This window comes from Urocitellus parryii, chromosome 1 (assembly GCF_045843805.1).
Source record: "Urocitellus parryii isolate mUroPar1 chromosome 1, mUroPar1.hap1, whole genome shotgun sequence".
NCBI lineage: Eukaryota > Metazoa > Chordata > Mammalia > Rodentia > Sciuridae > Urocitellus > Urocitellus parryii.
The window spans coordinates 230,492,031-230,514,561 of NC_135531.1; the positions used below are offsets into that span (position 1 = coordinate 230,492,031).

The window sequence follows — 22,531 nt, forward strand, 5'->3', positions numbered from 1 at the left end:
ATTTGAAAATCTTACAACCATTTTACTTTATTTTGAAAATAGCGTTTCATTTTAAAAAAATATAAAATGTACAAACTTAAATGTGTTTTAAAGCCATGTCATTTGGTTCCTTAGCAGAAATTCCATAACCTCACTCTCCTCACTCCTCAGAATTACATTAGATTTGTGGATTTGTGCTTGCCTGGTTTTTGTTTGTTGGTTTTGGTTTTTTGTGGTACCAGGGATTTTGAGACAGGGTCCTGCTAAGTTGCCTAGGCTGGCCTAGAACCTGTGATCCCCCTGCCTTAGCCTCCCTAGTAGCTGGGATTATAGGCCTGTGCCACCTTGCTCAGCTACTTGTCTGTCTTTTCCCCCAAATAACTGTTCCCTTCTTTGTTCTTAACATGCAGTATGAAACAGTGTTCTTAGAGTAATCAGTCTTAAATGTGCACCCTATTGAGCCTCTCTCCACCACAAATCCTTCCATAATGGCCCCTTGCTTGAAGGGTCAAGCCATACTCTTTGAAAGGTCATTGATGGCCTCCCTGCCCTGACTCCCTCCACAGCTACCATCCAGAGCCCACCACTCATACACCCCCAGATGCAGCAAGCTGTCCTGGCCCCTGTAGCTTTGTCCATACTTCCCCAACAGGTAGTACCCTCTTACCCACCATCCAAGCTTAGATCCAACCCAGCCTCTTCTAGGATATTTTCCTTGAAACTCACCCAGATTCCCTGTGAGCTACGGATGAAAGACTCACCCTCTGTGTTACCATGATGCTTTGTTCATTTGTCTGTTACAGCCCTCGTCATATTTGGCCTTAAGTATCTGTTTACATGTCCATGTACTCCTACCATACTGTTGGCCCCAGAGGAACAGCAAATAGGCCCTCTTCAACTTTGTAGCTTTAGCACCTGGCCCTAGAAACACTTCACTGTTCTTAAATGGATGAATCATGTCATAAATATTTGCCTAGAAACTTTCAAGAAAAAAATGAGAGGGAAATGGGGAGAAAGGAAGCTCTGGCCAAATAATATTCTCATTAGTATGAATAGTAACATATTTGTGACCTTCATCATTTTTAATCAATGTTCTATTCCTCACTAGGTATGGAGATTACTATGTGTGGAACAAGGTGACCACATGCATTCACAACATCCTCAGTGGGAGGAGATGGATAGAGCATTATGGAGAAATAACAATTAGAAATACCAAAAGCAGCGTTTGCATTTGCAAACTCACATTTGTCAAGGTAAATAATGCCATGGGACAGAAAAGGCAAAATAACACACAGCGTTTCCTTAGGAAGAAACAGAACATTTACCTTATCTAGTAGCAATTAAATCTGCCCTGTATCATTGGTCTTAAGAACCTTTTTTGATAAGAAATCAGGACCATTTTATGGAATTATTCAAGACATGTAGGCTTCTGAAAAAGTGGAGGTCAAAAAAGGCTCCATTTCAGAACAGAAAATAAAAACTAATTTCTTTCTAAAGAATCTTCTAAGTAGCCAGTCAGTTGATTCAGTAAACTTCCAGAAAACACTTTTTGCCTATACCAACTCTTCTGTTTTCTTTTTCTGTTCCTGCTTAATTTCAACATGTTCAAGTGATCTTTTGGGTGGGGGGGGGGGCAATTATAATGCAGTTGTCATTTTCTGAAAATACTTGAGTAGAACAGCCATGTCAATGGTAGCTACCAGTCCCTACAAGCCCATCTAACCCTGCCATTTTTATAATCCAAACACGTTCAATGCAAAGCATTTTGTTTAGTGACAAAAATAAGTGTTTGGGATAGAAATGCACATAGAATGCCATTTTCCCACACTCTGGTCTGAAGTAGAACATACAGCATTACTTCCATGTTTATTTGGGTCTGTTACAGAATTCAGCAGCTATTTCTATAACATGGCCATTGGAAATTCATCAGAATCTATGAACAAAGGGAAGATTCAAGACAAGAGGATCTGAGGGAAAAAAATTCTAATCTGTAAATTAATATTAGATTCTTAGGATAGAAACTGAGCCTCCTCTATGTTGTGCTACCATGCTATATCCTGGAGTGGATATCAGCCATTTCTTTTTTTTTAATTGATTGTTGTATTATAATGATAAATAATAATGGGAATCACTGTGACATATTGGTACAAGCACATAATAAAAGTTAAGCTAATACATACTTGGAAAACCAACCTTCCATATAAAACATTTTGAGATAGATTCCCGGAAATGGTGAGAATAAGAGACTTCAAGGTAAGAAAATTGTTCCATATGGAAATTACAGAGATCAATATTATTAAAATGACTTGGGTTTGGTTTTTCCAGGTGAATTATTGGAATTCCAACGTGAATGAAGTCCAGGGGGTTGTGATGGATCAGGAAGGAAAGGTAGTGCACCGGCTATTTGGGAAGTGGCACGAAGGTCTCTATTGTGGTGTGGCCCCCTCTGCAAAGTGCATCTGGAGACCAGGTGAGGCTGGTGTGAGTGCCCTGCATCAGGAAGGCCTGTGAGTAGCAGAAGGGAAGGCAGTAGCAGGTCATCCCATGTAACTCACCTTATATTTTCTTTAATGGTGAGATTTAAAAAGTAGGTGCATGGGGCTGGGGATATGGCTTACTTGATATACTGAGTGCTTGCTTCACATGCACAAGGCCCTGGGTTCAATCCCCAGCACCACTAAATAAATAGATAGATAGATAGGTAGATATAAAATGCTTAGTTATATTTATACAAACATCTAAGATATATATATATATATATATATATATATATATATATATATATATATATACTAGTATTTGAAACTTGATAGTGAGAATTTAGGCCAAGTCTCTGGCATGTGGTGACATGACATGTTCAAACCTGATATGTAAAAATCACTCTAAATGTAATGCCTACAGTATTTCAAAAGCTAAGTATATTTATTAAAGAGTTTAAATAATTTAAATATATAAGCTTAAGTCCTTATGTTATTTTTTTGTTTCAGTAAAACAAAGGAAAGCTTACAAACATCTTTAAATCCACAAATTCAGTAATTCACCAGAATAAGTGATCTTTTCACTCAAGTGGCAAAAAAAAAGCTTCAATATGTTGATATTTAATAAAAGACATCAACAAAGTTCTGGTATTGCATTAACATATAACTGTATATCATATTTAAATGGAACAAGTCTTCAACATGACATTTACTTTCCTTGGAGCTTGTCAATTAATCTCTAATTTTAAAATCAGTTATTGGCTTCCTAAGATGTATTGATGCCTATTTAAATTTCCTGCTAGTAGAGCAATTAGCTCAGTCATTAGTAACTACTTATTGAGTACTGATTGTATATCAGGCTTCATTCTAGGACTTGGAAATACATCAATGAACAAAGCACATAAAGATCCTGCCTTTCAGTTTAGAAAGAGGTGATGCAGCCTAGATCGTGGAGTAGGCTTCAGCAGTCTTTGAGACTCTTTTCACCACTAATAAGCCAGGCATGGTGGTACACACACCTATTGTCCCAGCAGCTCAGGAGTCTGAGGCAGGAGGATCTCAAGTTCAAAGCCAGCCTCATCAACTTAGTGAGGCTCTAAGCAACTCATCGAGACCCTGTTTCTAAATAAAATACAAAAAAGGGCTGGGGATGTGGCTCAGTGGGTAAGCACCCCTGGGTTCAATCCCTGGAACCAAAAATAAAAATAAAAAAGAAGAAGAAAAAGAAATAAGTGCCAGTAAGTATTAATTTAGATCTACATCTTTTTATTTTATTTTAAAAAAAGTAAATAATAAGGGTTTCTGGTGAAATTTTAGTGTTCATAGTTAACCACAATGGCACTTAGTTCCCAATTGAATATGAGGGAGGAGAGTTTAGCCAATAAAGACCATACTACATGTGCAAGGTTTTAAAGACTGAATTTTATTAAATACAGAAGTCTATCACTTCTGATCATCAACATAAACTTCCCCACCTAGCAAAATATAACCAATTTAATCCACTTGAAACAAATTCACAATCTAGAGTTTGTGACTGCAGTGTCTATCTTAGCGTATGTTAATTCAGCACTGGTGTAAGTTCAGTTCTCTTTTTATCAGCCTTGCTCCTCTCACAGTGGTTCATTGGCCTCATTCCAGGTTCCATGCCAACCAACTATGAGCTCTACTATGGCTTCACACGGTTTGCTATTGAGCTCAATGAGTTAGATCCTGTACTAAAAGATCTCCTTCCACCGACAGACGCCCGGTTTCGGCCAGATCAAAGGTAGGGATAGTAGAGGCATTTGAGATGCAGCCTAGGTCATGGAGTGGGCTTCAACCATCTTTGAGACTCTCTTTACCACCATTGTTGGCTACTCATTCAGTCATTCCTTTGTTCCCTGTTCACTCAGCAATATTGGAGTTTTCGACCTTAGGTAAAGTAGTATTTGCAGTAGGATCATAACAGATGCTTATCTCAACACAAAGTTCCCATGGATGATGACACAGTTGTGTTTTAATAAAAAGTTTCAAATCCCCCCGCCAAACTGACTACAGATCTGCTATGTACCGAATTACTCCTAACCCAGTGGTTCATGTGTGTGTTTGTGTGTGTGTGTGTGTGTGCGTTTTAACCTCCTTGTGTCTATTACCCTGTAACATGGAGTATCTTTTAAACTTAAGAATAAGAGGATAAGTTATAGGGATACCCAGAAATGCTTTGAGTGAAAATCTAGAGTTTTCCTAGCATGCTTTGGGTCCCACAGTGAGAGATATACTGGAAATACAGTATCTCCAAAGCCTTAGAATTCTTATTTTTTTTTTATTTTATAATACTCATGATGTTTACTCCTACAGAATTCATTTTACTTTTCCCAAAAATTCTATATGTCATATGAATTCCATCCAAGAGCAGTTTTCTATTTCCCATACTTTTGTGGTTTTACCTGTTTTCTGCCAAAAAGTTCTCAGTATTGAATATTCTCCTATTTAATTCTCTTAATTATGCTCCTTCCAGAACACGTGGTCTTGCCGTTTGACATTTAGATTTTATCAATTAACTCTGTACAATGTATACCATGGTATATCCCTGTTCTTTGCTCTGGTTTTGAAATATAAACATTTGCAAATCACCCTGGGTCTTCTTTTTCCTTCTTGATTCTATTTCGGTATTCCCTTTCTGAATTTCATTTCCTATTCTGTGGCCTTTGGTAATTTTCCCCAGCTGTTACCTTCTGTTTTCACCAGTCTTACTCTCTCCAATAAAACAGGAAAGCTCCTTGCCTCTCAATCTATTCTCGAAATAGATGGAGGGCTTCCAGTTGCCATGCTCCATCCTATCACCTTTAACAAGTGCTTTTGTTACTATGGAAAAGGAGCACAACTTGCAACTGCCTGATGTTCTCATCCTGAACTCTGCAGTTGTCCTGAAAATCTCAGAGACCTGCAGAACCCCAGACAGCACAGAGAAGTCTGCAAGGCCAAACCTCTCCTCTCTCCCTCCTACCCTCATTTTGTTAGATTTCATAATTCAGTCCATGTCTACAGAAAGTTTATTAATTGATGGGCAGAAAGAGGTAATGTGTCCTGAGACAGAGGTGAAGGGGCATTATCAGAGTGTCACTGTGCCTTATGTTATGTTCATAGCAACCAGAGTGTAATTTTATGCAAGTAATATTTTTTTCTAAAAAGAGGATAGCATAATGAAATATCAATTTCTTCATGCTTAGATTTTTGGAAGAAGGGAATTTAGAAGCTGCAGCGGCAGAGAAGCAAAGAGTAGAGGAACTCCAGAGATCTCGAAGACGATATATGGAAGAAAACAACCTTGAACATATACCAAAATTTTTTAAGTAAGTCAGTTCATTCCCTTAACAAATTCATGTGTTTCAGATGGTTGCCATAGGCCATAAGAAACTGCAGGTATAAAAAAAAAAATTGGGGATAGTATAGTATCCAGGGAACTGAAAGGTAGAAAACTAATTTTGTTTACTTTCCTTTTAAGCAGTGAAAATAATTGAGTCAGATTTTGCACATGTAAAAAGGTAGTAACCATAAAAAGAAATTCTTCTCTACAGGTCTCTTCTTTTTGTGGACAGCAAAAGAGTGAGGGTATTACCCAGAGAGCTTTTTCCTTCAGCTGTACCCTTTAGAATGATGGAAACCTGTTCCCACTTCCTCATCCAGGGACTGGATGGGCCCCTACACCCACAAGGTCACCCTCACTTCATTAGGTTTTAATCTTATTTGTGTCACACGGAGCTTGTATCTGTTCAGATTTAGTGCCTCTGGGGTGTGATAGTCAGTGATTATTTGCAGGATTATATATACATCACACGGATTAGTCTGTAGTTTCCAAATTCATCTGTTGCCCTCCAAAGCTCAACTTATCCTTTAAAGTTGTCATTTCATTACCCCCCTATCCCTCTGGGAAGAAATGCAGCCTTGCCCTTGAAATATCAGAAGTGGGCTCATTATACATGGGCTACAGAGGCTCTCAGAACTACCAATATTGAGTACTTGCCCCTGAAAGTAAAGCAGAAACTATTCTTGCCAATCTGGAACCAGAAGTTCTGGATTATAATATTTGTATGCACTTTGGGGCTCTTCGCTTTCTGTCCCTGCCTGAAGATGATCTGTCCCTCCCTTCAGTTCCTCTTCTACCTGCTTTCTCGTAAAACATTTTACAACAAAAATGAGTTCATTCCTATTCAAAAATAGTCAAATCCCCAATTGTGAGCAGATGGGACACTCTCTGGCTTACAAAGTACTTCTATGTATACATGTCTAATCCATAGGAGAGGGTCCAATTATCAGGTCACTTTGGTGCAATCTATGGCTAACCTTCATTTTTATATTTTCACAGAAAAGTTATTGATGCAAATCAAAGAGAAGCCTGGGTTTCCAACGACACCTACTGGGAGCTTCGAAAGGACCCTGGGTTTAGCAAAGTAGACAGCCCTGTTCTCTGGTAAACTGGGAACGTAGAGCTAGCCCACATATCACACTCTGAATGAATAAATAACTATGCACAATTATGTTTCTTATAGCTACGCGTGGTTTCTGGGTCGACTGAAAACCTACCATTTGCTTTTCTATTCATCTTTATAATGGACTTTCAAAAGTGCATTAGACAAGGCCCCTAACCACTTTTGGATCCTTTCTGTTTTGCTGCAACCATATTCCTTAAAACAAAACAAAACAAGTCTACACCCGTCTCAGAAAGCAGAATAAAAAGGAGCAGAGTACAAAATCCAAAGTCTGAAGAATTTGTAAAGAAAAAAAAAACAAACTGTAACCGGTGCTTAAAGCTGATCAAGAAAGTAAAAACAACACACAAACCACATGTTTGGTCTATTGTCCGGAAGCACCATCCCCTTGTCACAGGAGCTCCTGGGCCCCAGCAGTTGGTTGGTTCAGACTTCAAGTAATTTTTGATGTGGTGTGCTTGTGGCTGGCCTCCTTATAAAAGACATGATGCTTCCCAGAACCTGTTCCATCTGTATGCCATTGTTCATGCCTTAAAAAATGCAAAGATGTACAATAAACCATTTTTTAAATGTGTACTCATAGGTTTATGTGAAGGACAGATCTTTTGAATCATGGCATGATTCACTTTCTCAATCAGAACAATGATTTGACTGACACGTGGACTGAAAATTGTTACATTGACACGTCAGTTACCATCTGGTGTATCTGAAGGTCAAGAAGGAAAAGGTGCGCTAAGTAGATCTCTGTATTCACGTTGCTCGTTAAGTTCCTGTCCTGCGTTCAGATAATAAACCATCCCTCTTCCACCTAACCTCACGGTGTGCCCTGTTATTTGGCAAAATTTGTGTTTGATTTGGACATTTGTCATCAGTGTTAAAACTTTGGAAAGAATGACAAAAAAAAAAGACATACACATGGAATTTCTTTGTGGGCTTAGTAGTACTATAAACAGCCAAAGTGTTTGAGCAAAGCACAATGGGACACACATCCCTAACCCACCCACAGCTCATTGACACTATTCAAGTTCCAATGAGAACAGAAGTAAGGATGCCAGTAGCTTATTTGCATTGTTTAAATGAGTCCTATGCAAAATCATATTTCTTATTTTTATCAAGTGATTCCAGAATGATACACAGCTACAAGTTAAGCATTTACCTCGCCGGAGATAGAGATAAAAACCTAAAGCTAAAGAATTTATCCATCCCAAAAATGGGGGGCAGGGAGAAGTGTGTTTTGCATACTGTGGAATTTGATTTTCCTCCACTAATATACGGAAGTTTTTATAGGAAACTTGCATCAGTATTCCTTAGTTTCTTCACATAGATGTCTATATTAATGCCTGTATTTTTTTTAATATTTTAGTTGGACACTATATCTTTATTTATTTATTTTTATCTGGTACTGAGGATGGAACCAAGCACCTTGCACATGCTAGGCAAGCGCTCTACTACTGAGCTGCAGCCTCAGCCCCTGCCTGTATGTTTTTTAAAAGTCTCCTTAGAGAGTTTTCTAGAGAATTATAAAATTACATATATTTTATTGTTAGATTTTTATTCTTAGATTCTTCCCCTCAAAATTTAAGTGTTATTTTCAACTCTGATAACAAGGTTATGACATTTTATATTTTGTTGTGAGGTATTGATTTTAACTATTTCTTCTTAGCAAAGCATTGCTAATAATGGCTAATATACCATCAAACAAAAAAACTTAAGGGAGAACTCTAAAACTTCCACTAGATGGAGCAGTGTTTTGATTACCCTAAAATTTCATTTCTCCCTTCCTCTAAGTCCATGCACTTGTTTAGAATGGAATTTCACTCTCCACTAAATTTCTCAATCCAGCTCCAGGTGTAACATGGACAACACCCTCTATGAGCTTCTCAATTCCTTCATCTCCCACTTTAAATCCATAGGTGGTTGTAACTCTTCTCCTTGTCATTGACTGTCTTTCTGTTCATTTATCTTGATGTCCTTTTATCTGCATCCTCAGAAGATATGTCTTTAATTTTAATTAGAATTTAGTTAGCTTCCTATTGACTCCCTCATAGAGAAGTCTGTTTTCCTTTGATTGGCAAAGCTTAAAATACTAAAATAATTCTGGCCTGAACTTGCTAGCATTTCCTTGAACAGTTTCAAAATAGACTAAATACAGGAATTCTACAAACTAAAGATATCATAATAGAGAAATGGGAAGGTTGAAGAGGACCTAGGATCCAGCAGGCATGCAACCACCATACCTAGCATTTGGGTTATAGTTAAGAAAAAACTAGTGGATAGAACCTTGACTCGAAGATGAGTCCACTATAAGTCAAGTGGTTGAATGTTGGTCAGATGAGACTGAGAAAAAATTATCAAACTAAAAATCAACACATTTTATAATATACCAGATTTAGATTTTTTTTGGGGGGGGGATTCAGATACCCTGATTATTTTCACTGAAGTGATGGATTGAGTTTGGGGTGGTACTCCCCTAACACCTGGTTCTCCAGTCTCCCATGTCAAATACTCATCTTGGTGCAATGCCCCATCCCCCTTTTCTTTTTCACTGTTTATTGACATGATAGTTACAGAATTATGAGGTTTATCCTGTTGGCATTTTCATTTACATAATATTTAGACTTTTGAGATTGGACAGGAAAAGGATAGACTATTAGCTCATTCTCTGGATAAAAGCTATAATGTCCTTAGAATTTTTTGTAAGCTTTTTTATTTCAGGGCACAATTTTATTTGTTTCCTAGAACAGTCTAGGATAGAGGAGGACTTGATGTGTCTGGACCCATTCCCATGGTTTACTTACAAACTTTTTCCTCTCGCTTGAGATGGTCACTAGGAAAGCAGTAATAAGTGAAAGTGGCCCCATGGACTTGGCCAGAATGAACAGATGGATGTCACACACCAATACTCTGAGAGGTCCGCCAGAAACTATTTTGATTCTGAATGCTGCTGCTACCCAAGATGCAAATTTACTCTCCAATTTTGCTGTTATGTTGTTTATTAAATTATTATTTTCCACAGATTACTTTAAAATAACCTTCCCTATAACCCAGCAATTTTAAAATTAAACCTCATTTCAGATACCTTTTAAGATACAGATGAATTGATGTGGGGGTAGGGGTCCCAAATGTAATTTTCCGAGTAAGAGAAACCAAGGGATTTTTTAATACAAAAGATGCCTAGTTGTCAATTTTCCAATCTTTTGCTCCTCTTGATTATTCTGGCCCAATTTCTTTCAGCAGCTCCGATAATCAGTCATCAGATCCTGTTCCAGGAGCAGTGAGAGGCGGGATGAGGGAGGAAAACCTGATTAAACTGTTTTGCTTAATAGTGCTTACAGCTGTGGCTGGAGAAGGGTTTCTAATCATAATATAAAGTAAATTTTTGTTATTACCTAGTGGGTTTTAATTTTCCATCTTGTCTAATCTTGTTCTCTGTCATCCTTGATAATGAAGTGTTTGTGGGAGCAGAGCTCCGTACACACCAGGGGGGGTGTAATAAATGTTTGCTCTTGGCTCAGTATATTATGAATGTGGCACAGTAAATAAAGTTTGTGTACAAAATATTAGTTTATTTCTAAGGGAGCCATTATGTTCAGGATATATAAAATGTATCTAATTAAACCATTACGAATCTATTTTGTGCTTAGAAATGTTCTTTGGGGGAAAACATGGAAAAAAAATGTGTCAGTGGAGCTAAAATTAAAGTGTTGGTTTGTTTGTTTTCCAAAAAGCTTTCCAGTTATTGAGAAATACTGCATATCAAACCAAGATTAGATTCTCTGTCTTAAATGAATTTATTTTGTAAAATTTATACTTTTAAACTGTACATTGCATGTATCTTTCTCTTAAATGGAACCTGATTTAAATACATATTTTTAAGAGCCTACATTTGTTACAGAATTGTAAAACCTTTTTGTTGCAGCCTCTGCTTTTAAAGAAAATGGCAAATTGTATAAGAAAATTTCAGTTTTAATTCTTCCAAACTGAGACCTAAAGAATGAATTATTTCAAAATTGCTGTGATGAACCACCATGCCCACCATCTTAAGCAAATAAGAATTCATTGTTGGGGGAGGCTACAGGTGACTCAAGTGGAAAAGCACTGGTCTGTCTTATACATCCTTTTGTTCTCTAAAATAGTACCTGACTCAATTCATTTTTGTCTAACCTTCTGGCCCTAAAATAGAGAAGGGTACAGATGTATATGTCTGCACTTTTGTACTGTGAAACATGTTTATGCATGATTCCAGAGTCATTCAATATCAGAAGCTACTTCATTTAGTCCTACTTCATTTTAAGTCCTGTTCAGCACTTAAAAATTTTCCATAAATACCTGCACGTTAGTTACTTTGGTGTCTACAGATTGGCAAGAAAAAAACATAACAAAAATATTCTTGTTTTCTGAAAAATTTGTTTCTAGCCATGCCTTCCTTCTAAATATAAGTTAGATGTAGCAGGAACAATATTAAGTTTTCATGAAACCAGATGTAATCCTATTTGGGTTCCACCCATTTCTTTCAACACTTTTAGTTAATAGGATAAGCAATTGAACTTAAAACTGTTAAGAAACCAATAATGCTAGAACTACTATTTCTTTTATCTTAGGTAACCCCCCCGCTAATTATTCTCATCCAGTTTGTTCCAAAGTGGTTGCTAAGTTGTTTTGTTTTTTTAGGGTTCAGATGTACATGACATATAATCAACTTCTCATATATGAATTACACAACTTACTCCATTTTAACACTGTCACAACCACAATAATGAATATATCCATCACTCCCAAAAGTTTCCCCTACCCCTATGTAATCTTTCCCCATCCTCCTTGGCAATCACTGATCTGATTATTTTACTTTTAAAAGTCTGCATAATTTTCTAATATTTATTGCACACAAGATTTTCTTCAAAGGCTGTGTACATATGGATAGACGAATGCCTGCCATCTCCTCCCATGTCATTATCCCATCTACATCGACCATCAGGCAGTAACCAGTAATACGTTGCAAGAGAAAGAGGATCCCACTAAGCTCTGGTCCTGAGAGCCCAGTAAAAAGTTTAATTTGCTTAGAAAACTAGACTACTTTTCATCTTGAAATGGCCATGTAAATGCATAGATTAATTGTCGTGCTTTGGGAGTCTAAAATAATTCTAACACAACTGGCTAGGGGTGCTAAGGAAGCCCTGGGAAGTGTTTTTCTCTGGTGTTTAGTGAAATAGTCAACAGGCTGTGGCAATCCTAAATGACACTAGAGATGATGTTTTGATGATGGTGATCAGAGAAGCAGCCTATGTTGAGTTACTTGTTCCCCCAGCCCTACTTTTACATCATACTTTTAAATTTATTTTTAACTGATACACAAAAATTATATAAATATGTTGCCATGGTGATGTTTGGATACATGTATACATTTCTTTATAATGGAAACTTCCAATCCTTTCTCGTAGCTTTTTGAAATGAATAATACATTATTATCTGTAATAATCCTATTGTAGTCACAAACATTTGAAACTTCCAGTGCTCAGGAAGTCTGCTTTTCTGTGGGGTCAAATGCCCCCACTCACCTGAAAACAAAGTTGCTAAACCTAATTTTGAAAACAAACTGGAAAGAAAGTGAACTTGAGGCTATGCAAGTTGAAAGCGTGTATTCCTCATATCCTGATCCCCAAACTCTCTTATTTGAAAGTGAAAAAAAAGCATTCCAGAGGTGAGCCAATGCAACATGATTAACATTAGATGCTAATAAAGAGAAAAGGCAAGAAAGAGAAAGGAAATCTGGGAAAGAAAAGATTCTTTAAGTGGAGCAGGGATCATGGTCCATGGGAGTACATGGATGGATCCCAGGTAGACCACAGAATCATTGAATGTCTGTTTACAGACAGAGTCCTGAGTTTCCCTCCAAAGATTCTTGAGATCCAGGACTTGGACCAGCAATACTCGTTATAACAAGCATCCTCTGTCCCAGGGGATTTTGAGGGACCCGAGGAAGGGACTACATGGTTCCTGCCTCAACTTCAGCCTTCTTTGTTATTCTTTACTATTCCCATATCAGTAAGAAAAACTAGTTCAAGAGCCAAAAACTAATTAGAGCTCAGTGACTTGTGACTCATTTTGCTACTTTGTCACTTTTTTAACTTCTGTTCCAATGCCAGTGCTATAATACAGAGATAAAGAGTGGGGAGGGCAGAACCCTGCAACCTAAGAGACAGAGCTGGTGTTACACCAGAGAGCACCAATGGGCATTCATGAGAAATTCTCACCAGCCAGATAACCAGAAGTTTACCCTTCAAAACATGGATCGGTCTCTGCCTCATCTGCCCCTCACAGGCCTTTACCATCTGAGTTGATTGATGAGGCCCTTGTTGGTACCAAAGTCCACTCCTGATTGATAATTTCATAATGAGATTTAGCACCAAATTCTTTACCCTAAAAGCGATATATTTTTAAATTTTCTGCTTGGGGGGCGGGGGAGAGACCCACAGTGAAGTTACTCTGCTTATAATTGAAGATGTGAAAAGACATTGGTCATGTACTGGGAGTTTGTATATGTCTTTTTGAGACAGAACATTTTTAATTTTATCTTAGGAATAGAATGTCAAGCAACTTTCTACAGAAAAACAGCTTGTACTTAAATTTCCTAATGAAGGATATATTATTCCGTTTAAAAAAAATTCTCACCTATGTCATCTCAATGAAAATGCTGCCTCTTGGGTGAGAATTGATGAGAATGTTAGGTTTGTAGCAGCACAGGAAGCTCAATAAATTTTAAATAAATTACATAAAGAGGTTTTGTTTCTGTGTATAACTGTTATGATTTTTCCATAAAATTACTGATTTTACAAAAACTACTAAATTTGCTCAATATTTTTTACCTCCAGCAAGAGACTGCAGATACAACATAAAGAAGGTTGAATACTTAGTCTAATTGTATTTCCAAGTCTTTTTTTTTTTTCCTTGTAGTTTTCAAAGCAGAAACTAGAATGTGAAACGTTTCCCTGGATTTTGAAGTTCTTTATATTAAAAGCTGTCGAAAGCAGGCTTTAGTTTTTCATGAGAATAAAACTGTAGTTTATGAAAACCGCAAGAAATTCAAAATTCCTCAGAGTTTTTCCAATCTCTGGTCGCTTGGGAAAACCCTAGGGATTTGTTTCACTCATCTATAATAGTTTTCCTTTTGGAAATTGAGTTTTTGTTTATTTGTTGTATTGTTGTAGTACTGGGGATTGAACCTCTGGGAGCTTTGCCACTGAGCTATATCCCAGGCCTTTTTATTTTTTATTTCAAAACAGGAGCTCATGACCTTGCTATGGCTAGCTTCGAACTTGCGATCCTCGTGCCTCAGTGTCCTGAGTCACTGGAATTACAGACATCCACCAGTGTACCCATCTGGAAATTGAATTTTTATGGGGAATATTTTCTATCACTGGTGAAGCCATTTTCAATAAAATAGTAGCAACGTATCCTGTTTTTAATCTGTATATGCAGTTAAAGAAGATATTTATTAGCCTTTCTCTAATTTCTTAAAAAGGGGTAGAGGAAGGAATGTTTTCATAAGGAGTGTCAAAGAAAGCAATCTATGAACCCTTTGTGTTTAGATTCGCACAGTTACTTCTAAGTGGTACTTGAATAGGCAGGATCTATAGCATATGTTGGGCTTGGTTACATAAGAGTCAATAATGTTCAGGTTCATAGTATCAGTCCTGAGAGTTCAAAGTCATTTTCTAACTTCTTCACAATTCCACCCTAGATGGGTAATGATATTTAATGGAACATTCTAAACTTCTTATGTTATTCAGTGAAGAAGATGTTTTTCCACAGAAAGTGTAGCTGACCTGATGAAAGTCCCTAGAGCAAAGATTTGAATTCTTCTCCAAAACAGATTGAAACTTAATTATCATTGTAACAGTAATAAAAAAATAGAACCTTTAAGAAGTGATTGGGTCAGGAGGGTTTTGCCCTCATGAGAGGATTAGTACTGTTATCTAGAGAACAGGTTAGTTATGCAGTGTGGGTAAAAGCGAATGGGCCCTCTTCTGGCTTCAGTCTTGCACAAGCTCACTCGCCCTTTGGCCAGATTACAATCCAGCAAGGTGGCCTCACCAGATGCTGCACTGTGTTCCTGGACTTTCCAGACTCCAGAACCATGAGACAAAATAATGGAGTGAGACAGCTAATATTATGTTAGAGGCCCATAGACTATTCATTGATACGTATTTTGTTTGTTTTTGATTTTTGTTTTTCAATGTTTTCCAGGGCCTCCAGCATACTATGCAAATGCTCCACACTGAGCTACATTCCCAGTCCTAGAAGCTTTATTTTTTGTTAGCACCTGGGACAAATCTTGACAAATTTATGTGACCATTATTATCCACACTTTAAAGTTGAAAGGTGTGATGGAACCTAGGCCTGTCTGTCTCCAAAGTGCCATCTCATAGGATACTGCCTCCTCAAATAGATTTGGAAACCATAAGGGAGAATCCCTCAGTAATTTTCGTAGACAATAGGGAAAATTTGTAAAACTACTTACAAACTCATGAATGACATTAGTGATTTTAGACATCCACCTTTTCATTTACAATGATGCTCAAAACTCTATACTTGCTTTCACTTCCTATTGATTCTGTAACAAAATATCTTAAATCTAATGGCTTAAAACAACAAATATTTATTTTGTTACACTTTCGAAGGCCAGAAATCCAGTGAGTCTTTCAGGGCTAAAACTTAGATGTTGGCAGGGCTGGTTTCTTTTGGAAGCCAATGGAAGAAACCTATTTTTGCCTCTTCCAGCCCTCACAGCTGCCTGCATTCCTTGGCTTGTAGCCACATCACTCCTAACCTCTCTCTGCTTTTGTAATTATATTTCCTTCTCTCCTTCTACAGTTGACTCTCTTCCTGCCTTCCTCTTATAAGAACACTCGTGATTACATTTAGGGCCCACCTAGATAATTCGGGATATTCTTCCCATGTCACAATTCTTTTTTTTTTTTAATATTTATTGTTTAGTTTTGGGCGGACACAACATCTTTGTTTGTATGTGGCGCTGAGGATGGAACCCGGGCTGCACGCATGCCAGGCGAGCGCGCTACCGCTTGAGCCACATCCCCAGCCCCACAATTCTTAATGTAATAACATCTGCAAAGTCCTTTTGGCAATATATGGCAATATTCATTCATTATGAGGGATTAAGATGAGGATATCTATGGATTCCATTATTCAGTCTACCACAAAGGAGGAACTGAGTTGTACAAAACCAAAGCTGAAGAATTAAAAATACATCACTATATTGATGATCATTGCCTCTATGAATTGATTCATTAGGAATTGCAAAATAGAAATATTTTAATATTCATTTATTTTTTTAATTCATTAGTGGAATGCTTATTCAAAGACAAATTGACCCTCACTAACCATTTAATAATCTGACAAATAGAAGTAATGCTCTTAAGTATATTTTAATCTATTCACATGGTTTTAAACTCTTTACAGTTCTCATCTTTACTTCAGCTGGGGGAGTCTCTTGATTGCTTCCTAAGCCTCTTGACATGCTGTCCAGCAGTCTTCACAGCCTCCTTGTTTCTCATAAGACTCATTGTCCACATTTCCTGTCCCAGACCTGGACTTGCCATTTCCCTAAGGAGTGGTGTTTCTTGTCAGGAAAATGGCATCTAGAGACCCAAACCTGGTCTCATGTTTATTATTGTTTATTGCTACCAATATGTCCTTGTTCTTAGACCTTTGAAAGCTTTGAAAGCCAGGTGATAGTTTTTTAAGATGATAAGATACATTATGAGTTCATGTTGATACTTCCAATTCCAATCAGGGGTTCACCTAACCTCATTTATTTTATGTCTCTTACCTCCTTTCCTCCATGCCATTTGAACTATAGTTTTTCAATAGCAATAGCAGAAGAATACACACACACACACACACACACACACACACACACACACACACGTACAGTTATTTTCTGAATGGAAATGTGTTGGAGTTCTGAGAAATGAAACCAATACATACAATTTTAAAATGGGATTTATTAGAATGGCTTACACGATCAGAGGCTAACAGCCCCACAATGGCTGTCTGATCACTGGAAAGCCCAAGGAACCAGTGGCTGCTCAGTCCAAGAAGTTGGAGCCTCAGAACAAGAGGGACCAACGATGCTGCCCCAGTGCAAGACTGAAGGTCTTTCTGAAGAATCACTGGTGTGGTCCACAACAATGAAGGACTGAAGAAGCTGGAGTCTGATGCCCACAGACCGTGGCAGCAATAATTGGCAAACCTACTGAAGAAGAGTTGAGCTGGTCCACACTGGTGGGCTTTCTCCTTCTCCACTTTTGTTCCAACCAGGCGCATTCAGGTTGGGTGTCCCTCTGCAGTTTACTGTCCCACAGGCCAGTTATCTCTGGAAATATCCTTACAGACACACTCAGAGGTGTGCTTTACTAATTTCCTAGGTAACTCTCATCAGGTTGACAGAAAATAACAGATGAGCTCTCTTAGGAGTGCTGTCCAGGTCTATTTTACTTCTAGGACCCGGGAAAGCCACACTGACACAAGGGCAGCAGCAGGAGCATTCCATATTCCACTGTTCCTTTGAACAATGACAACTGTGCAATTTTTCCATTGGAACATTATCTATCATTCCAAGTGTTGTAGTGTGAACATACATGCAGATGGAGCCAGGGCATGTCTGGTTTATGACTATTGGAACTATGGAGGAAACCTGTTTTTGCCTCTTCCAGCTCCCATGGCTGCCTGCATTCCCTGAATCCTGCTGGATATATTTGTCCCCGAGCTTTTCAGTTTTAATAAATCCTTACTGCTAACATTTGTATTGAAATAAGCCAGCATGAATTTACTAGAGTTCTTCTGTATATTTTCCACTTAGTGCCATGGTCTCAGCAGAATACAATTAGGTTTATACAATGAACAAGGTTCTCACTTAGCACACAATTAAATCAGAAAGAACAACCTGTGAAAGCCTTCATAACAACCTTTCTCTCTCTCCCAGACCTTTGCCAGATTCAGTATAACTAAATGCTCCCTTTCAAGGAGAACAGGCAGGAAACTTTCTGATAAAACAAACTGTGCTCAGAACGAGGCTAGGAATAGCTAAGCCTCTTCCAGTCCTGTATTGTTGGGAGGAGCAGATGATGCTACTGCCCTTGCCAATTACTTGTCATAACTATTCATTGTACTACAGCCGTCACCTTGACCGTAGTACACTGTGTATGAAGCAAAATCAATAAAATGTGGAAAGCTATACATTAGATACTGAGAAGCCCTACTACAGGGTGTACAAGGGTTTGCTTGCTCTTTTTTTTAACAACATATATTAGTGATATATATTAAAGATATTAGCTGTATTATTTTCATACATGCATACAGCATGCATTGATCATATCTATCCACCCTTCTTCCACCCTTACCGCCCAACCCAGCATCCTTCCCAATTCCTAGTAATCACTATTCAATTTCCAGGTTGACATTTCTTTCTTTCTTTCTTTCTTTCTTTCTTCTTGTTTTTTTTTTTGTTGTTTTTTTTTTTTAGTTGTAGATGGACACAAGATATTTATTTATTTATTTTTATGTGGTGTTGAGGATCGAACCCAGTATCTCACACGTCAAGGCAAGCACTCAACCACTGAGTCACAGCCCCTGCACAGGTTGACTTTAAAAAAAAAAAATTCCACATATGAGAGAGAACATACAATACTTGTGATTCTGTTTCTATCTTATTTCACTTATCATGGTGTCCTCCAGTACCATCCATTTTGCTGCAAATGACAAATTTTCATTTGTCTTTATGACTTAGTAATACTCCATTGTGTATGAAGGAGGGAAAAATCTACAACACCCTCAGGTAAAAGGAAACTAAAGACTCTGACTTTTCATAATTTCCCTTACCAGCAAAAATTCCTCTGCCCACCCAAAGTAAGCCCACCAAAGCTAACTGACAAACTCCTCCCATGACAGGGCCCTACTAACCCTATAAAACTCAGACCCTTGTTGAAGCCCCTTGAAAATGTGCCCCTCACTGCTTAATAAAGCATGGCTGATCCTTTGAGGTCTGTGTCCGATTCTTTCTCTCTTTTTATTCTCCTTCATTTTCTTTCAGTGTAAATATGCCATATTTTCTGTGTTTGTGAATCTGTAGATGGGCATGTAGGCTAGGCTGGTTCCATATCTTAGTTATTGTGAGTAGAGCTACAATAAACATGGATATACAGGTATCTCATATATGTGTGTGTGTGTGTGTGTGTGTGTGTGTGTGTGTGTGTGTGAGAGAGAGAGAGAATGGGATAGCTGAATCATATGTTAATTCTATTTTTCATTTTTTGAGGACACTCCATACTGTTTCCACATTGCTGTGTTTTAATTAGCTTTTTGTCATTGTAACCAAAATACCTGACAACAACAATTTAGAAGAGGAAAAGTTTATTTTGGCTCACAGTTTCATAGGTTCAGCTCATGGCTGGCCAACTCCCTAGTTCTGGGCCCAAGTTGCTGGAGAACATCCTGGTAGAAATGCATGGTAGAAAAAAATGTCGGCCAGAGAGCAGAGGGAGAGCTCTGCTCATTAAGGACCAAATGTAAACCCCAAAGGCATGCCCCCAGTGACCCCGTTCCTCTAGCCACATCCTACCTGCCTGCAGCTAATCCACACCAGTGGGTTAATCTATGGATTAGGTTACACCTCTCATAATCTAATCACTTAGCTCTGGCAATTATGCATTGTCTCACACCTGAGCTTTTGAGGGACACCTCATATCTAAACCTTAACAGGCTGTGCTAATTTACATTCCCACTAACAGGGTATGAGAATTCCATTTTCTCCACATTCTTGTCAATATGTTATTTATTTATTTAGAATAGCCATTCTATGGGGGTGATATGCTATCTCATTGTAGTTTTGATTTTCATTTCCCTGATGGCTAATGATATTGAGCATCTTTTCATCTATTTACTGACCATTTGTATTTCTTCTTTTGAGAATCATCTATTCAGATCATTTACCAATTTCTTAAAAATGGATTACTTGGGGTTGGGGTTGTGGTTCAGCAGTAGAGCACTTGCCTAGCACGTGCAAGGCCCTGGGTTCGAGCCTCAGTGCTACATAAAAATAAATAAATAAAATTAAGGTTCTGTATCCAACTACAACTAAAAAATAAATATTAAAAATAGATTACTTGTTTTTTATTGTCAAGGTATTTTTTTGAGTTCTTTATATTTTCTGGATATTTGTCCTCTGTCAGATGTATAGCTAGCTGACAAGTGTTTCCTTCCATTCTGTAGGTTATTTCTTCACTCAGTTGATTGTTTCCTTTGCTGTTCAGAAGCTTTTTAGTTCAATATAATCCTATTTTGTCATTTTTTCCCTTTATTTCCTGTGCTTTTGGAATCCTACCCACACAATCATCGCCTGTACAAATACCTTGAAGTGTTTCTCCTCTGTTTTACTCCAATAGTTTCATTTCAGGTCTTACATCAACGTTTTTGATCCATTTGGGGTCAATTTCCATAAAGGGTAAAAGATAGCGGGTAAGTTTCAATCTTCTGCATGTGGAGATCTAGTTTTCTCACTTGTTGAGGAGACTGTCCTTTCTCCACTGTATGTTTTGGGCACCTCTCTCAAGAATCAGTTGGGAGATTGACCGAAGATGGCGGCTGGGAATGAGTGAGCCGCTCTGTGCTCCGCGCCACCGCCGCCGCAGCGTATGTTGCTGCTTCTTAAAAGAAGAAGTAAAGATCATCAAAGGACATCTGTCGACAAGGATTCAGCACCGTGTCAAGAAAAGGGCCTAGATGGAGTGAATCCGCCACGACTTCAGCACGAGCAGTAAGGCTGCAGCCCCCGAGCTGCCGGGCTCCCTGGGCCCCTTCTCACTCCCCTCTCCGCCTCTCCGCTTCGCTTCTCCCCCGCCATCTCTCCTCCCACGCTCACTCCCTAAATCTAGATCTCAATCTCTTTCCCCCACCCCACCGGCTCTCTCGCGTGCCCAGTACCCAGCCCGCGCGGGCCCCGAGGCGCTGCCTCCCCTCCCCCAGCCCGCACCCCCTCCACGGGGGTCCCGAAGGCCACAGCTTTGCCGCCACCGTCGCCGCCGCTGCAGCCACCGCCGCTGCCGCCACCGCTTTCCGCGGAGCACCTTAGAACAGACTCTTAACCGAGTAAAATGGAACAGCTGATAAGATGAGTGACAATTTAAAATCTAAATGATCCAACATGGCGGCGGACGCGGAGAGATCAAGTCTCTAACCCCTTCAGCTGCACGGGCATAGGGAGAAGGAAACTGTCAAAATACTGTTCGCTCAGGACCACTAGGCATGGTTGAGCTGAAGTGGACCCCAGGCGAACGGTCTAGCCTTCTCAGAACACACTGAGCCCGAATTGGCTGCATTCTAGCTCCGGTTCGCCTGCTTTATGTGACTCAGCACTAATGATCCCACTGAAATAACTAGTCGGCCCGCCTGAACTCAAAGAGGTAAAAGCCAACTGAGCACCACAGCCAGACCCAGGGAATCAGGAGTGACGCAGGACTAGCGGCGCAGGACTCCCAGCTATTGCTATCACCAGTGCTGACAACAGGTCCCTTGCACCAGCTATCAGGGGAGTTGCTGCTACCTGAGGGCAAACAAATTCGCTGGGGGCCCTCAGCCCCAAGCCCTACAAACTTAGGGTCTGAGGGAGGCAAACAGAAAGGGTGTGCCCAGGCACCCATGAAAACAGGGCTCCCAGGAGCAGCAGACCTGGCGTATAGTCAGTATTGTGGTGAGTGTCACAGGTGAGCGGGGCCTGGCTTGAGGAACCACAAGAGAAGGCCCTAGGCACTCAGGATTAGAGACCCACACAGTCTGGGAAGAAGAGCTGAGGCACAGTGATTGGTTCCCACCTATCAAGAAGAAAAGCCTGGCCCAGTGGGCATAGCTCCACCAACTGGATGAGAAGTTAATCGAGCTATATGACTGCATTTATTATTATTATTATTTTTTTTAATGATTATTATTAGTATTTTTTTTTATTTTATTTTCACTTTTTGTTGTTGATGTAGTTGTTGTTCTTTAACGTTCCTATTAATGGTTTCAACTTTTTTAAATTCTTTTTATTTTATTAGTATTACTATTATTTTTTAAACTTTAATTTCCATTTTTTTACTATCATTATAAAATTTTTTCTTTTTTTCTTTTTTTTTTTGTTGGTTTTAAATTTTTATTTTTTTTCGTTTCTTCTTTCTTTCTTTTCACTTTTTTTTTCTTTTGTCTTCTCACTTCTTTCAATTTTCCTATTCCACCTTCCTTGAATTCTACCTGCCTACACTCATTCTCTTTAGTGACTTCTTCCCTCCCCTTCTAATATCTCTCCTCCCCAGTATCACACTAATTGGAGGAGGATCACAGCCACTACCTGCCCTGAAAGGGTGACTTTTCAACTATACAAGAGCAATATAATTAAATAGAGGGGGAAAATATCAAAGACACAACAATTTCACCAAGCAGAAAGAAACACCAGCAGTATGAAACGACAAGGAAAGAAAGGACCACAGGCAATGCAGGTCAACTCAACTTTAGAAGAGGTAATAGCTGCAACAGATGGAATGTCAGATAGAGAGCTCA

At 38.8% G+C, this 22,531-nt stretch overlaps 1 protein-coding gene across 6 annotated transcripts in view; it reads left to right on the top strand.

Annotated features, from left to right (window-relative positions):
• The window catches only part of Osbpl6 (oxysterol binding protein like 6), a 193,280-nt gene extending 185,543 nt beyond the window's left edge, over positions 1-7,737 (top strand). For all 6 annotated transcript variants that reach the window (XM_026391988.2, XM_026391989.2, XM_026391993.2 and 3 more), the window contains 5 exons: positions 1,088-1,232; positions 2,305-2,449; positions 4,095-4,221; positions 5,666-5,788; positions 6,802-7,737. In XM_026391988.2, coding sequence (XP_026247773.1) covers positions 1,088-1,232; positions 2,305-2,449; positions 4,095-4,221; positions 5,666-5,788; positions 6,802-6,910 — 649 coding nt within the window. In that variant the 3' untranslated portion in view covers positions 6,911-7,737. The remainder of the gene's footprint in view (positions 1-1,087; positions 1,233-2,304; positions 2,450-4,094; positions 4,222-5,665; positions 5,789-6,801) is intronic.
• The last annotated feature ends 14,794 nt before the right edge of the window (positions 7,738-22,531 follow it).